Raw genomic sequence first — 17,093 nt, forward strand, 5'->3', positions numbered from 1 at the left:
CAGACTCTTCCTGTCAGAGCTGTCGCTAGTCAGCTATTCTCCTATCTGTCTTTAAGTAGTTGAATGTTCTGGTGTAAAAGTAGCACCTTCTATGTAGCCATGCTCTTAGTTGCCAGTGTCATCTTGAATCCAAACACCCTCCTGCTAGGAACCGCTGGTTCTGTATTCAACTAAGGGGAAAAATCGGTCCATCCATGCTTCCTGATTTAAAAGATAAAGGTATATAAAGGTATGGTGTCCCTAAACGATACTCTGCAGTTGAACACTAATCTTTGCCGTGTTTCTTCAACTCACTTGCAAGTCATTAATGAGTTAGGGTTTTGTGAGAATTGCTTAGTTTGAAGATGATTTAAGAAGGTATGAGAACACTTTTCTGCCTCTGGTATAAGGATACTTTTCAAATCCATACAAACTTGCTGCAAATGCAAAAATCTGCATCTTGTATTGTCCTAAGTCACAATATAAAGATGTATTCTGTTCCCATCCTCAAGAGCTGCTGAAACCAGGAGGGGCATCTTTTTTCCTGTTAAGGGGCCCATCAACACCTTGCCTCATGACTCAGAGATAACTCCCTCTGGAAGCCATTTCTGTTTAACGGGTATTCAAGGACCCACCGCATGACTCAGAATTATATTAGCCTATTGTGAGATGCTCTGCCTAGGGGGGAGGAGTGGTGTTTTCTTTTGTATTTTTGCATGTATTTGGGGTTTTCCCCCTTTTCCTAATAAATTGTATTTCTGCCTTGGAGTCTCTCACTGGTTTTACTTTCAAACCCGAACAAAAAATTTGTTGCCCAATGTGAGGCCAGAGGTACTGAGGAAATTTAGAGTTACAACTTTGTATTGTAGAAGCCACCTATTCGCTGTGATGTTCAACATGCTTATATGGGCCCTATACCTAGCTCTCTATATTTTTCTCTAATTTGGGGGATTTTTCTGCCAAATATAATGCTCCTGTATAAACCAGGATATGGTGTAAAAGTTGTTTTATTGGTCTGTTATGTCTATTGCATGATAACCTCCTAGGCAATGAACGTCATTTGGAATACGTACGCAATTTTGTTTGCTTGTCCTAATCTAGGCTGCTATGTCTGAGGCCTCAACAATCACACCCAGCCCCTGGAGGGAGGTGTAAAGAATTCCTTTTTCCAGTCTTTCAGGCTTGACACAGCAGTTTTTGAAAATGTTGAGTTCTCTCTGGATGCCATGGGCAGTATAGTGTTGTTGTTGGTTCCTCTTTGTCTTCCTTGCACAGCCTGCAACATGCTTAGAAACAAAGCTCTACATGGTGTGGTTCAGTGTTTTATTGAGGAAGAGGAAAGGAGAAGCAAAGCAACAGCGTCCATGTCTGCACAGAATGCCAGAGGAGGAAAGACCCAAATGCTGCACAACAGCATCCATGTCTACACAGACTGTCAGAGAGGAGGAAGAAACAAAAAGCAAAACAGTGTCTGTGTCTACGCAGACTGTCACAGAGGAGGAAGAAATGAAAAGCATCATCAGCATCTCCACACAGATCGTCACCGAACCAGAACAGCCTGAACCAGTAGCAGTTGTCCCCGTTGAGAAGAAGAAATCAAAGAGCAAATCAGTCTGCATCATGACTGATGAGGATGTGGCAGGACCCTTGCACCCAGCAGAAGTGTCAGAGCCAGAAATCATCACTTGCTCTCTATCCCTGGGTGAGCTGCATGACCTAAGGAGGGAATTCACCTGCCAGACGAACAAGTCTGTCCTGACCTGGCTGCTACACATCTGAGATGCTGCAGCCAAAAGCACTTTGAAATACACAAAGTATCCCAAGTGGAAGCAGGACCTTATGTTGGTTTATGAAAGAGAATGAGAACTTTAAAGAATGAGTACGGATTGATACCAACCACACACAAAAGAAGAAATGTGTGGCGCCATGAGGCATTTTCCAAAGTAGGTCATGCATCAATGACAAGCACATATTTTGCCTTCCAAAATGTGCTCTGCCACTATGTATCTTGGCCAGTGATGCATGAAGACCACTCTAGTGCTTGCCCTGCACTTGTATTGGACACAGGGAGAGCTTGGAAGCAGCAGTAGTGAACTGTACAGCAAGCTGGGAGTTCTTCCAAGCACAGGCTCTTTTGCACAAGGAACACCCTCTGGAGAAATGGAGCCAAGGGAATAGCAGACCTCACTTCCATTCCAAGTTTGAAATGGGCAAGAGAGCCAAAATATCAAACCACTGCAGAAAACAAAAAGAAACAAACAAACAGAAAGAAATACAACTTTTATTAAGCATTAATGAAGCTTATAGTCCTGCTTCATTAGGAGCATGTTAGCTGGCGCTCAAAATAAAAAGTAAACTAATATGAAGCATAGCCAAGGTTGTCTTTCAGTTTGTAAAACCTTCTACAGCAAACAAATAAAACTCTAACAAGTAAAACCAATGTTGTATGGTGGCTCTGAGATGAAGAGAAACCTTCAGCACCGTGAAGAAAAGCATGGCAAAGGAAAAAGCAACAGCTCAGTGCATGATTTCCCACAGTTCACGGCAGAGGCAATAGGAACAAAAAAAATCACTTCTGACTGAAAGATTGAGAAGGAAAAAAATTACCTCCATCTTCATTATGAATTACCAGAACAGATATGTGTTTTAGATGTTTGAATATTCTCAGTTCTGGAATTTAAAATACTTTAAAGTTGAGAACAAGGTGGAGAGTTGATCATCTTCCACAGAGAGAAATAATTTTTCTTTTTCTGGACAGACAAGTTGTGTTCCCCTTAAAATCCTGTGATCCTCTGCTGCATTTAGTTTGCATATTCTACTTGAGATTAAAACTATCTTTAGGATTATTTTGTAAAAATTTCTTGGGTAAAATGAAGAAATATCAATGCAGCTGTACCTTAGACAGCAAAATATCTTTAACCTTAGTACTTGAAAGAATGATAGAGAAGGTTATGCTGGATGCAATTTAAAGACATTTAAAAATAATGCAATCATCAGTCACAGTCAATGTGTTTTCTTCAAAAGTAAAGCTTCTTTGTCTAGGTATAAGACTATTTTAAAAATCCCTACAAAATAATGATTACAGTTGCTGCTTTTAGGATTAACCAGAGGCAGCTTTGAATCTCTGGCCACACATTCATTGAAACAGGTGTTAAATTTACATCATAAATTATTATCCTAGACACAATAATTTTCACACAGGGTACTTTTACTTGAAGGCAGTACGTGGAGAGCATTAGGTACTATGTTCCTTCCTTGTTTCTTTGCAAGGTAGTTCATACAGTCCTGCTCTGCTGTTGACTGATGCATATTTTAAGGAGAGAAAGAGGAGCTTTGTAAGCAAAGGTCGTATGTGTTCGGAAGAATTGACCTGTAGTCCATAACTTTTGAGTTTAAGAATATTAATTTAAAAGGTGTAGGATTATATTGGGAAACTTGCTTCAGTTTCATGTATGACAACTTTCCCTGCAACAGTAGTGTTTATTTGCCTTTTTTCTGTTGATAGGCTTTTATGTTGTTGAGATAGCTGTCTCCAAGTACAGAGCTGCTGTGCTGCTTCTTCCACAGTAAAAATCTTACTGTCATCTTTCTTCCTGTTGCTTCTTTCAACTACACTGTGTGTGGTCAAAACATAATATGACTTAAATTATGAAGAGATCAGATGTAGCAAAGGTCATTTATAAAGATTTTTTGCCTGTTCTTCAGTTTCATGAATTTTGTCAAAGGAGAATATTTATTTCCTATGTACTAGGTATTTCACTGAATTCAGTACAGTTACTGAATAGGGGAGTTCAGCAATTTCAGCAGCAGAAAGCTCTTCTGGCAATCCTTACCCTGCAAAAGAGAAAGATTTGCAAGCGATTGCTGCTGAACAAAACATGTCCCAGCAAATGAAATTAAAATATGCTAATGAATAAAAAATTACAATATAGTAAATAAAACATGGTACTGAATAAAGTATGGTGAATAAAATAAAAAAAATAGCAGTCTCTTTTCATTGGAACTAAAAATTCAGCCTTTAGCTGTGATATTCATCATTGCATTTTGTGTTTAGAACATTCATTTGAATATGATGGGAATGGTTTTGATTTTCAGGGTTTTTTTACATCTGCATCTCTTCTGTGTCTTTCACAAAGAAACCTGAAGTGACTTTGAGTATTCTGCTTCAGACACTTAAAGGAACATAATGAGCAGATGTGGTAGGAGGGAATTGAATTCATCTCCATTCACAACACATCAGACATCTTCTTTCCATTGACAGCTGTGTGGTTTCAGTGTTGTGGTAACTCCTGCCCTGTCTCTGTCTGGGCAGCCTTAACTGGAGCTTAGAAGACTGTCTCCTCTCAAGGTGGTGTGTAGTTAAGATTTCAGAGAGCTTTCTGGATATTCAGTATAAATTAATTTGGATCCACTCCAGTCTGAACCCAGTGAAGCTGACAATAGTCCCATAAGGAAGAAAAGGGAACACCAAACAGGACTCAATCAGTATCTGTCTGTACTTGCAAAGTGTAAGGTAACTTTATATAGCTAAGTATTGTAGCATTAATCCTTCTTCTATAACAGCTGTGTTCCAAGTCCCACACACATGGAAGAAGAAAGAGCAGGTCCAAACCAAAATCACACTACTGGGGCAGAAGACATGCAGGAACCCTTGTTGCAGTAAGTCAGGCAAACATCAAAATGTTAAAGGTTGACCTGTATTTAAAACCAATGAGAGCGACCATAATTAAGAAAGAAACTAAAGAAAAGAAGGTGCCATATCTCAGAGCTAAAGCTCTAAAATAGTCATAGTGATGATCGTCACTTTGCACCAAAACAAAAGCTACATGCTTCTGCTGGCCCAGGAGCCAGCATATAGACATGAAGATTTCTTCCATATAGAAAATGGAAGAAAGGCAGGAGTTTGTGGGTTCAGAAAAAGGAGGAAATAAAGTAAAGGGGTGAAGCACGGCAAGAAGAAACCAGAAGGAGAGCTACACAGACAGCAGACTTTATAAGACATCTAATTATTCTGAAATAAGAGCTGTCTATTTTGTGAGAACCAAAAAAGGCAAGGACCGACTGTTGTACCACAGCATGTTCCAAAATGGCCAGCCTTCACCTCCAGGTACAGCCTGTAGATCGGAGGGGGGAAGAATCACTACTCTTTTACAGCTATAGTACAGGGTCCTTTCCCAACAAAAACACCACTACTTATCCCAAAGAAGTAGACTTTTGGCATAGCAAAATTCAAGTAACTTAAATCTGACTGAGAAGTCATGAGATGGAAAGAATGGTGAGGTTGGAGGGAAGAAAAGGTACAGTAGAGGTAAGGATAAAGGAGCATGTGGAATTCTGTCAAAGTATAAGTACGGTCATATGGGACCCAATTCTGTCATTTACTATTCACAACTCCTTAGTTTAGCAATTTAGATTACCTTTTTATTTCTCAAGTGCTCTGTAAACATAAACAGGTCATGACCATTCACCATTCACCATTTACCATCATATGTTCAATCAATAAAACACATTAGAATGTGAGCTGACATCAAAAAATCATTTAAATGCATGCTGTGGAACCTCTAAGTTCTGCTTAGTACTCGGTCCATTAATTTTTGGTTTGTTTGGGGAATTTTTAAAATAAATTAGGTTAAGAGTTGTTTGCATATTCCTACTGTAGATAAAAAGAAAGCTAGACAAATCAGCACTGCTTAAATGAAGAAAGTGTTTTCCTTACCCTCAGATGATGAGGCTCAGTATTATTTCAAATAAACTGTCCTGGTTATCTTAATGATTATCCTCAATACTACAGTGACACCTTCAGCTCCTGCTACAAACATTCACTTTCAGTCCTGTTTGAACAAGTTTTCATAAACTATTAAAGTATATTTATTATATATATTTTTAATATTATTATATTTATTTTTTTAATTACCTAGAAGCTAACCAAGTCTCTAGTTTTACAGGTGAGAAGCTGAGTAGCACTTGTTTACCACTCAGGCCCCAATTAAAGTACTCTCTATGTGTGGGAAGTAGTGCTTGTGTAAGGTGTATGCAACAGATATAGCATAAGTTACAGTACCTCAGGTGATTCGAGGCTATTCAAATAATAGTAAATTCAGCTGAAAAATTAAAGGAAATTCACAACTGATGATTGGAGGTGAAGATCTAGAAAAGACTAATTTAAGTTCTGATTTGCAGATCATCTCATCACTACTTCACAATTTTACAAATTTAATTAATTTTGTTAAATGAAGAAGTGAACTTCTCTAAAGTCTCTTTGAAGGACTTGATCAAGTAAGCTCCCAGTTCATTGTTTGTCTCCTGAACAGCTGCATCATAACTCCCAAAGAGTGGTGTTGAAGCCTTCACATCGTCTCTATTTGCTTGGAGTAAAATAAGATTAAGCTCCTCTGCTACTCCTTCATATTTTTGGTGATCAAATCTGCAAACACTGGCATCATCAATGGGGTAGGTGATGCCAATAGGGTAGCAATCCCTTGGAACGGGGAACTCCACATTTTTCAGCATTGGCAATTCACAGAGAAATGTGAAAAGGTGTTTAAGTGCTTGGGATGACAGTGGGTTTCCAATAAACTTAAACTCCTGTAGTTTCTGACAAGGGCTTAAACCTAAAACCAACATGTTGACATGAGTGTCTTGGATATTACAGTCCTCCAGAGTAAGACTCCTGAGCACTGAAGAGCAACGGCTGAGGAGCTTAAAGAATGTTGATGGGTAAAGCTCAGGTATATCGTGACCACTCAGGTCCAGGGCTTCCAAGTGATTGGCATGGAAGCTATTGGCTAAAAAGGCCATATCAGCATGGTTCAAGGAGCAGTTAGAAACATCCAGCTTCTTCAGTGGAGTTTTTAGTGGGCTGCAAAATTAAAGACAAAAATGTTTTATGGTACAAAATGTTGAAAAGCTACATTTACAAAATTTCATGCATCTAGCCACATTATGAATGCAGCCATCTACCAAATAATTTTTTCAAATCTCTCTTGAAAACAGAAGCATGTGACAACAATAGCAAGTATATTTTCTTCCTGAAATTAGTTCCATTAATTACCTCTTTCTATGCATGAGTCCACTGCACTATTTTAATGGGGATTAATTTACTAACATTCTATGTATCAATTTTTTAACCAGTTATATATTATAAAGTGTCTGTCACTTGCTGACTATAACAGCAGATCACTACTACCATAAGAGCATTGGTAGCTGCTTGTAGAAAGCTGCAATAATTCCAGAGATTTAGATAATTTCCATTAAGGAAGGATTAATTCCAATAAAAAATAAGCATTCTGACAGAATATCTGCTTTCATTTCTAGCTGGTATTTTTCTGCTACATTTTTTAATGTCCAAGAGGTTTAGACATTGTAGTGTTCTGGAGTTGCAAAGAGACATTTTGATGAAGAAGGACGGAAGAAGTGTAAGTGAGATTTTATTCAGATATTTATGTTAAATATAAAATAGTTCTGACAAATTAAAAGCAAGAGATCGCTTTCATACTTTACTACACCTTAGTGAGACTTCGCCCACAGGGTTCAGCTGGATCAAGCTTAAAAACTAGCAATTCATTTCAATTGTACCAGTCAATATATGAAGTATGCTACTCACAAATTTTAAATAAAATGGTTTCTTGTATGGGAAGAATTTTAGACCAAGATCATTTGTCTGTATGAAACTTTTATCTGCCTTTTTTTTAGATGCTCTGAAAAGCTTACAATTAACTTATTACCTGTTCCAATATAAGTACCGCTCACTGGTAGTTGGCTAGCTTTTTGCAAATTGCCAGTTTTCCACTGGAATTCATAATGAATATTCACATATCAGCTTAATTTGCAATACAAAAAACTCTTGTCTTGACATCAAGAGACAGAACAAATAATTCAAATCAAAGCCTCAAATGAAAATCAACTATTCCCCTGCCCTCCTTAAAATACAGTATCTGTGAAAAGCATATTTACTGACTGTTCTTTAGAGGACAAACATTCACTAGATACTCTAAAAAATACTTGGAATACAGCTCACGGCCTGCACCAAAGGCCGATGCAAGCTGATTAAAACATAAGTTCAAATAAAAAATGTCTGGGTATACCCATCTCTTCTGTGGTAGCTAAAAGTATATTCTCACCAGATGGACCCTGGAAGATTAATCAAAATAGTCACTTTTCCAAAGTGTATTAGGTATGCTTTGGCTGCTGATTCTCCTCAACACATAATCTTTCCTATCTTCCTGCTGCCCCCTCCCACATACATCCCAACATACACTCACTTCCCTTACTCTTAGAGATTCCTAGCTTGATGGTGGCACAAAGGGCTCTTTTTTACAGTGTGACTGAAAGCAGGATGACCACATTACCTGAGAAGTTTCTGTATTCTTCCAGTGAGTATAGAAAATGACATACTCAGCTCAGTAAGCTGCATCATTTCACCCATTTTCTCACCAATTTTAGTAAGCGTCTGTTCGTCCGTAGCTGTGAACCTCCGCACATTAAATGTTCGTGCTGGCAAGGTCAAGGACATCAGTAGAGGGAAGTGGATACAGTTGAAGAGCATTTCCAAGTGTTCCATTTCCAAGTGAACATTATGAACTATTTCCAGTTTGCGCAACAAGGAGGGATCAGTGAGCTTTATGATATAGAAGAATTTCTGCAAGGTCAGGTTGTCAGATCTGAATGCCACACAGCAGATTTTCAGTGGACAGCTGCATTTCTTCAACAGGGCCTGCACAACCAGCTCATAGTTCTGCTCTGTAACAAACAAGTCAATTAGTACATTGATACTGACTTCAAAGGTACCTGGACTGCACTGTGCTTGTTGCAGGTAAACCAGGAGGTCTGAACAAAGCTTAGAGAGCAGCTGTGTCCTGGCCCACCTGCCCATTGTCTTCTTGCACTTACAAAATTGAACTTCAACATCTTTTATACCCGTCAGGTCGACCACTTTCAACTTTTTCACGTAGGGAGAAGACTGATTCAGCACATAGTCTCTCAGCCCTGTCAGACAGCTTTCCAAGCACACTGAGCATGTTCTATGGCTTAGGTCTTCCTCATAGTCCAGAGTAGCTCCCAAAAGTTTTCCAATGTTAAAATCAAAAAGTGGCCAGTTCTCTACCAAGTCGTGAATCACTTCCCCTTGGTCCAGTAAATAGCTAGCTTTGAAAAGAAGCGGAAAAAGATCATGAGTAACAGCCCCAAGACTCTTCCTGGCAAACTCGGCATTTGACACGAATGCTTCAGCGCTAATGAATCGGAGAGACTTCATTGTTGTCCTGGACTCCTTACTGTCATGGAGAGTCACTTCTATATTTAACTAAAGATCCTAGTTGCTTACAACCTCCTATTTTTATCTGCAACTGCTGCTTGCTGCTAGCGGGAGCCTGGGAAGCCAGAGTGAAGAGTCACATGCTACTTTCTATTTTAGAGCTACACTGTGAGTTTGCAGTAGTCATCTGTGAGATCTTGAGTCAGAGAGCTTTTATGCCCTCATATTTATATCTAAGATAATTCAAGTAAATATAGACTGCTACCCAGCAGGAACAGTAAGATCAATGCAGCACACATACCTGAGAATATTGTTGTATTTTTTTTATATCATACAAAAAAGCACTCAGAGTTCCACTTAAACAAATGACATGATCTCTATTCCACTTTTTTTCCATGAAAGATGCTATGCTGGGGATTCACATGCTGATTTCAATGGGGATGATTTCCCAGAGTTAGCGTTGAGCTTCTTCTAAAAACTACAGCCATAAGGAAAAACTGAGGCACTACAGTCTTTGAACTACAACAGTGCCCCTCCCTTTTGTCCTTCCTGTCAGCAAGGAATAGCTGGTGCTGTTGCTGCAGTGGAAAAAGCAAAAGACTCTGATTTATTAAAAATATTCATATTGATCTAGTACTGATATCCAACTGTGACGGACAAAGAGGCTCTAACAGTTTAAAGTTAGAAAGTGTATGTTTATTGCGATTCTGGGCAGCATCTGGGATAGCTCCCAAATACACACTGAAATTTACAGGTGATTACAGAGTCTTTTTATCTATACAAGTATTGAATACCCAAAATACAAATGCGTATTCATAACTTCGGTACATCCCATTTCCTGCTTTGTATGGTAATTAGTTCAAAAGCTATTAAGCATCTGTAGTTTGCTCCTTGAAATGGGTCAGTGGTCCCTTTCATGGGGAGGGGTCCCAAAATGAGGAAGTAAATGAAGTCTTCCTCGTTCTGACCTTTCTACCTTTTCAATGCAAATATGACAAATGAACCCTTGGTAGAACTCCCATTCCTGTTTTTAATTGGTTTCAGAACAGAGGAGGCCTACAATTGTCTTATGTTCCTAAAAGCTATTTATCAGTTTCTATATTCTTCATTATAAACCCAGCTAACCAAACATTATGTTGAAAGCAATCAATTATTAGTTAACTACTAACTCTTAACCTCATCAAGGCCTACCCATTTATTTTGATTAACTCCAATAAAGCTTATTTCTAACTAAAACTTCAGCTCCTCTAAAATCCCTAAATTCTTTAAAGTTTATGTCTCAGCTCTGCAAGAGCTCAGAGTCTTGGTGACCAGGATACTTGTTTGTGGTAGGAGACTGAACGTTGATTGCAAGACAAGTTGAACAAAACACAGTACTCTTAAAACTCTCTTATAACTTCTCAGGCAAGCATCTTAGTGCTCTTGCTTTGAGCAACTGACAGTCTTTTCTTTCCTGTTATTTAAGAAATTGTGATACTGAATGGGAACACATTCAAAATCTATCCAGGCTAGGAGAAAAACCTCTGCCACCTACCTATCACAAGAGCAGAGATGATGTTTCTTTCAATCTGGCACTTCGTCCCAGAGGACGCAATGATGGACACCTCTTTTACCTCTCATGTGTTTTGCTAGGCAGCTAGTGGGATGGAGATTTCCTTCGAGCTGTGCTGATCCTGCTTTTCCAGGTAATTCCACATCTGTTTTGCTGTGAAAAATTCACACCATGGTTCAAAGTTTCAGTCTCTTTTTTCTTTTCAAATAAATTCTTGATGGAATATTTGAATATTTTATTGAAAGCAAAAGAAAAATCCCAAATACGTTTTATATTACAGGAAGGAACATCTTTATTAGATTGTGTCATTCTGAGGAAGCTTTTTATTTTTGCAGACTTTTGGTTTGTGTTAATTTTGCCTTCAAATAGATGAGTGGTAAAAAACATGCAAGGTGAAATACATAGAACCTGACAAGGTATTAGGTATTTTCCTTTGTTTTTCAACTCCATGTGTATCAGATGACAATGATGTAGGTATTACATTACTTTGTGCAACCCAATAAATGCCGAAAATATTAATAACATATATTAATAATATAATATATATAACACAATATCTATTCTATTAATAATATAATATTAATAAATGCTCTATTGCTACATATAACTGATCCCTGTATGACAAGAAAATTGATTGAAACTTTTGTCAGTTTAGTTTTATTGCCTTTCAAAATGGAATAAGTTAGTCATTAAGTTTTTATCTATTTACCCAGTACATCTGGACCTCTTTATTTCCCAACCTAGTACATTTGGACCTCTTTATCTGTCTACCTGGTATATTTGAACTAGTGGTCCAAAAGTTCCAAGATAAAATATTCTACTATTGTCCCAGATTTTATTAAAATACAGCAATAGGAATGCTGCCTGGTTGTGTAGGGATGGGGTCAGAAAGGCCAAGGCTTGGCTGGAGCTGAATCTGGCAAGGGAAAGGACAGTAAGAAAAGTTTCTATAGGTATTTCAGCCAAAAAAGGGAGGTCAAAGAAAGAAACACAGCTGGGAAACTGATAATAACAAACTAGGAGAAGGCTGAAGTCCAATTGTGCTGTCTCAGTCCCCACTGACAAATGTCTCTTCCCACACCTCTCAAGGCAGGGACTAGGGAAGCAAAGCTCCTCCCGCTGTAAAGATTGGGCTTTTGACCACCTAAGGAACCTGAATGTTCAGAAGTCCATGGAACCTGACGAGATGAATGCCAGACTCCTGAGGGAATTGGCTGATGCAATTGACAAGCTACTCTCCATGACACTTGTAAATTCATGCCAGTCAGGTGAAGTCCCAAGTGACTGGAAAAGGGGAAACATTGTACTGATGCCAGAGGCAGTGAGCTCGCTCGACTTCATCGAACATCAGATGTCAACGAGCACGCTCACCAGGTGGGACTCCAAGGGGAGTAGGTGCGCTAGCCCAGGGACCCCCTGATAAAGCCCAGCCAATACAATGGGTGGTCCTGGGAAAACCATCGCGTGTCTTTTCCCCAGGAGTTGAATACCTTGGTAGCCTCATCATGAAAGGCAGAAAGCTCGCTCTGAGACATTTGGCCACTGAACCCACCAGAGTATACCTACCCTTCCACAAACAGCTTCCTGCACAGTCACCAATAATATCAGAATACCTGGCCATGGCCCTCACTGGGTTCAGAGGAGATGGGGGTACACAGCGAAACCCCCATGGACACAGTCATTTGCGGTCATTTACATCGACCTGCCACCTAAAGTGATTGACTGACCACGAGAAGTACCCATGGTCTTTACCGATGTGTCCTCATTAACCTCATGGCAGCGGTAATATGGCAGGCAAGAGAGCAGTGGCGGTATATTAAAACAATGGATCCTGTGCTGCCGGTCCAACAACTCAAGCCAACCGCTGTGGCACTGGCATGTGGACTGTTTCTAGAGGAACATCTCAACATCGTGACCGACTCCATATTCATGACCAGACTCTGTCTAGCCATGGCCGGACCTGGCGTGGCAGTGTCCACGGTGGCGGCAATGCTGGAAGAAGCACTCTATTCACAAAGGGGCACCATTTCTGTCATCCACATCAATAGCCACAGTCCGGTCAAGGGATTCTTTCAGGTTGGCAACAACAAAGCAGACACCACTGCAAAAGGGCTGTGGACCCTAAGAGAAGCCCGCCAGCTGCATGAATCCCTGCATGTCAGGGCCAAAGTACTCACAAGGAAATGCGGGATCTCTGTCACTGATGCAAGGCATGTCATCGCCTCATGTCCCTACTGCCAGAAGTCACCATTGTGGTCCAGTGGAGTCAATCCCAGGGGCCTCAAGGCTGCCGACATACGGCAAATGGATTTTACATTATGCCAACTGTTGAGGCCCTAGGCATGGCTTGCAGTGACAGTGGATACTTACAGCGGGATAATCGTGGCCACAAAACACCAAAGAACTGATTCCAGAGTGATAGTGTCCAACACTGGTTAACAGCCATGGCATGGCTGGGCATCCCAAGGCAAATTAAAAGAGATAATGGTCCGAGCTTCATCTCGAAATCGGTAAAGGCGTTCGCAGCAAGGTGGGGAATAACTTCAGTTCATGGCATCCCATATAACAGCACTGGACAGGCCATCATCAAGCAAGCTAACCAGACCCTAAAAAGTAAACTGGAGGTGCTAGCAAAAACAGAAGGCTTCACCAATTCCATCCCGCTGAAAGATCAAGCACGAATTCTAGCAACCATCCTGCTAGCTTTAAATCAGTTCCCAAGGGGAGATGAAGGCAAAAGTCCTGCCCAGAGGCACTGGGCCACCCAGGTGCTAGAGGAAGGCCCGTAAGTAATGATCAAGAATGAGCTAGGACAGTGGGAGACAGGTTGGAGGCTGGTACTCACGGGGCGAGGGTACGCAGCAGTAAAGAAAGGCAGTAAAATTAAACGGTGCCCACTTAAGTCAATAAAACCAGACCTTCAGGGCAAAGACTAACAAAATCTGTAAAGTTTGTCTTGCAGGACTGGATCCTCAGACACCCCTGTGGCCCGTACACCCCGCTCCCAGAAGGCTGTGGTGAAACATCAAGCAGCCCGATGGCAGACCACACTGGGGTCGTGGAAAAACTCAGTGAGAGGCCAGCGCAGAGAAAGACTGGGGGGAAAAAAGCTCAGCATCTTGTTCTAAGTGGTATCCGTCAAGTAGAGTTTTAACTCTGGCCAAGTTCTGGCTCTACTTGAATGGAATACCAATCAACCCAGGGCTTTTCCGGTGCCAAAGGTTCAAAGGGCGTTTTGGAGAGAGCATGAGTCCGGACATGAGCACTCCAAATCTCTCTAGTTTTTAAGATCAAACAGGCCGTAGACTCTGGGAGAATAGGTCAGTAATGTGGTGTCAACAAAAAAACTGAGGAGGTCCTGCAAAGATACCTAAAAGTCATGGTTCAGCCCTCCATGACTGATTGCCCTTACATTTTAAACAAGTTCGTGTTGTTTTTTAGGAAAACCAGTTAGAGATAATTAGCTTTAGGTTTGTTAAACGTTTACAGTCACAAGTTTTGTTACAGTTGTGTTACATTGTTTAACTTTTCATTTGTTACAAGTTTGTTACATTGTTGAAGTTCAGTGCACTTTACCGGTTACACATGTTTCCCACTTGTCAGTTTAAACCTTAGCATTTCCTATGTTTTAGCTGGTCGTAAAAGGGGGGGGAAATGTGGGCTCAAGATATCATGAGATGTCATGAAGATAATGCAATGTCACGCTCAGGCAAAACCCCTCCCCTTTTGCCATTACTCTACTGTTACCCCCTGTTATAAATTATCCCGGTTAGCCGTTAATAAACGCCATTTCTCCATCCACCACATTGGTGTCTGCATATGCTTTGGTCCGTGTGGTAGGGGTGCTGCCACCGAGCCGTGCTCGACCTGGGACACCACGGTCCTAGCCCTTGTAGCGGCGGCAACAGGACTGTCTCAATCAATGACATCGTGGCAACCAGTCCACCCTCAGAAAATTTGCAGATGACATCCAGCTGAGTGTTACAGTTGACATGTGCAAGGGATGAGATGCAATCCAGGACCTGTAAAAGCTTAGAAGTGGCCTCGTGGGAACCTCATGAGGTTCAACAAGACCAAATGTGAGGTGCTGCACCTGGGCTGCGGCAACTCCCTGTATCAACAAGGGTATGAGAGGATTGAGAGCAGCCTTGAAGGGAAGAACTTGGAGTGCTGGGGGAGATGAGCCACCAAGGTGCACTCACAGCCCAAAAAGCCAACCATTATCCCAGGTTCTATCAAAAGCAGTGAAGCCAGCAGGGCAAAGGAGAAGATTCTCTCTCTCTCCTCTGGAGAGACCTGACCTGGAGTCTAGACTTTCAGTATTTACCTGTCTAGGAGCCCTTACATCTTTATCCAGGTATTTCTGTATGAAAAACTATCCAGATTTACCAGTCTGTCTAACCTTGTGTTGTGGTTTAAATCGATATGGCAACTAACTCCCATGTGGCTGCTCACTCACTTCCCACTCCCCAGCGGGATGTAAAAGAGAATTGCAAAACACATGGGTTGAGATAAGAACAGTTTATTAATTGAAATAAAGTAAAAAGGAAAAAAAAAAGGGCAATTAAAACCAAACCAAAACAAAAGATAAAACTAAAACCCCACCTCTAAACAAGAGAATCACATTCATCTCCTAGCAATAGGACCATGCTGGTTTCAACATCCCAAGAGTATTCAAATTTTTCAAAATTCCCAAATGCCACTGTAATTAGCCTAGAGAAGCGGAAGATGTGGGATACTATAGGTGTTATTGTTAATAGTTCCCACCAGATGGCTCCCGAGGTTCAGAGGAATTGCAGTGCCAAGCAGGCAGGCAGAATTAGGCTCACGACCAGCGGTTCTATTTCCTCAGAAGCCATTAATACAAAGTACAACAAAATTATCGCTTCAGCTCAGGCACAAAGGTGATAAACAACACATCAGGGAACACATACTGCAATAAGCTATGACATAATACAACTCTGAGAATGAGGGTAATAGCCCTGAGACCAAATTAGGCTTACATAGGCAAGTAAATAAGTAATATTGTTTATCACTTTCCTAAGAGTGATAATTGTAAAGCTCAGATTTCTGCTACTTTCTACAGAAAATTTCTGATTTGCCAAGCTATCATGAAGAATTTGAAAAGTCCATGACATTTGTGGTCTAGAATGTGATCTGTGTGGATGAGATTTTACATCGGCTTCATCTACAAGGAGCTAAGGAAGTTATTTTATTATGAAAGGCATAGTTACACAGGAAAAGTAATGCTAATGATTGAAAAAAATCATAGGTTTTACAGAGTATAACATGAACATCATAGCAACTATTTTACATGAGAATTAAGTAAAATAACGGTTTTCACTACAAAAAATGCAATTAAACTTATTACAAATAAAAAAAAAAAGCGCAATTAAATAATACCACACAGTCGCTCATATGAATTGACAGATTTTTTCAGCTCAGCCTTCCTCTTCTCTGTGAAAATATTTATGTTACTCAGATATTAATCAGGTATTTGTTAAAGACTTGATCTTTTTATTCCATATTTAACAAATGATTGTCTGGCACTCGTTGCACTCCTTTCTTGTAATATTGATGTTAGGGGAGAAAGAGAAAAAAAATCCAAATCATATTTTTGTGCATCTAGTTTTTAAAATAGTGTTCTATTGTGCTGAGTTTTTTAGTTTGGATTTGGGTGGGTGTAGAAGGAAAGAGATCATCACTTTGCCTTGTCAATCAAAACCTGGAAATCTCCTTGCAGCTTTCTCACTTCCTCCAATGAAAGTCCTCCTTGATCTAAAGAGTCAAGATATTTCTCTCGCTCATTTACAAACTACAGTTTTATCTGCATAAAAATGCAAAAAAATCTGTCTCCCCATTCAGCAAATCTAACACAGACTATTCACAGACATAGGGCACAGAAATGAGATAGTTTGTTAAGTAAGTTATATATTACCTAATATATTTCTCTTTTAAGAATTTCTGTCTCCTTATATTACAACTGAATCAGGCCAGCGGAACACATTGACCTGATGACAATAATTTGCTCCTAAATTGCTCATATTCATAGTCATAGCACTGCACACATAATTGTCTCTGAGCAGCACTATATGTAACATCAGATAAATTCAGCTATTTAAACAGAAAAAAAGATATTTAAACCTGTTGTTTCTTTAATAAATTCCTTAAAAGTAATGATGATCTGGTCATAATCTTCCTCCAATTTTCATGCTTCTCCAAGACTCCCCAGCTACCAAAGTCTTTATTGGACAACAGCAACAGTCCATGGACTTCCTCATCAACTTGATTATACAATTTGGTTACAAA

At 40.0% G+C, this 17,093-nt stretch overlaps 1 protein-coding gene across 1 annotated transcript; it reads right to left on the reverse strand.

The window, feature by feature from the left end:
- Nucleotides 1–2,240: 2,240 nt before the first annotated feature.
- Nucleotides 2,241–9,288, reverse strand: LRRC14B (leucine rich repeat containing 14B). Its single transcript, XM_063159085.1, has 2 exons — nucleotides 8,328–9,288; nucleotides 2,241–6,838 (listed from the first exon to the last, which is right to left on the reverse strand). The coding sequence occupies exons 1-2, from the start codon at nucleotides 9,230–9,232 to the stop codon at nucleotides 6,193–6,195; spliced, it is 1,551 nt and encodes a 516-aa protein (XP_063015155.1). The 5' UTR covers nucleotides 9,233–9,288; the 3' UTR covers nucleotides 2,241–6,192.
- Between the last annotated feature and the right edge of the window lie 7,805 nt (nucleotides 9,289–17,093).

The sequence above is a fragment of the Melospiza melodia genome, chromosome 1 (assembly GCF_035770615.1).
Source record: "Melospiza melodia melodia isolate bMelMel2 chromosome 1, bMelMel2.pri, whole genome shotgun sequence".
NCBI classification, from domain to species: Eukaryota; Metazoa; Chordata; class Aves; order Passeriformes; family Passerellidae; genus Melospiza; species Melospiza melodia.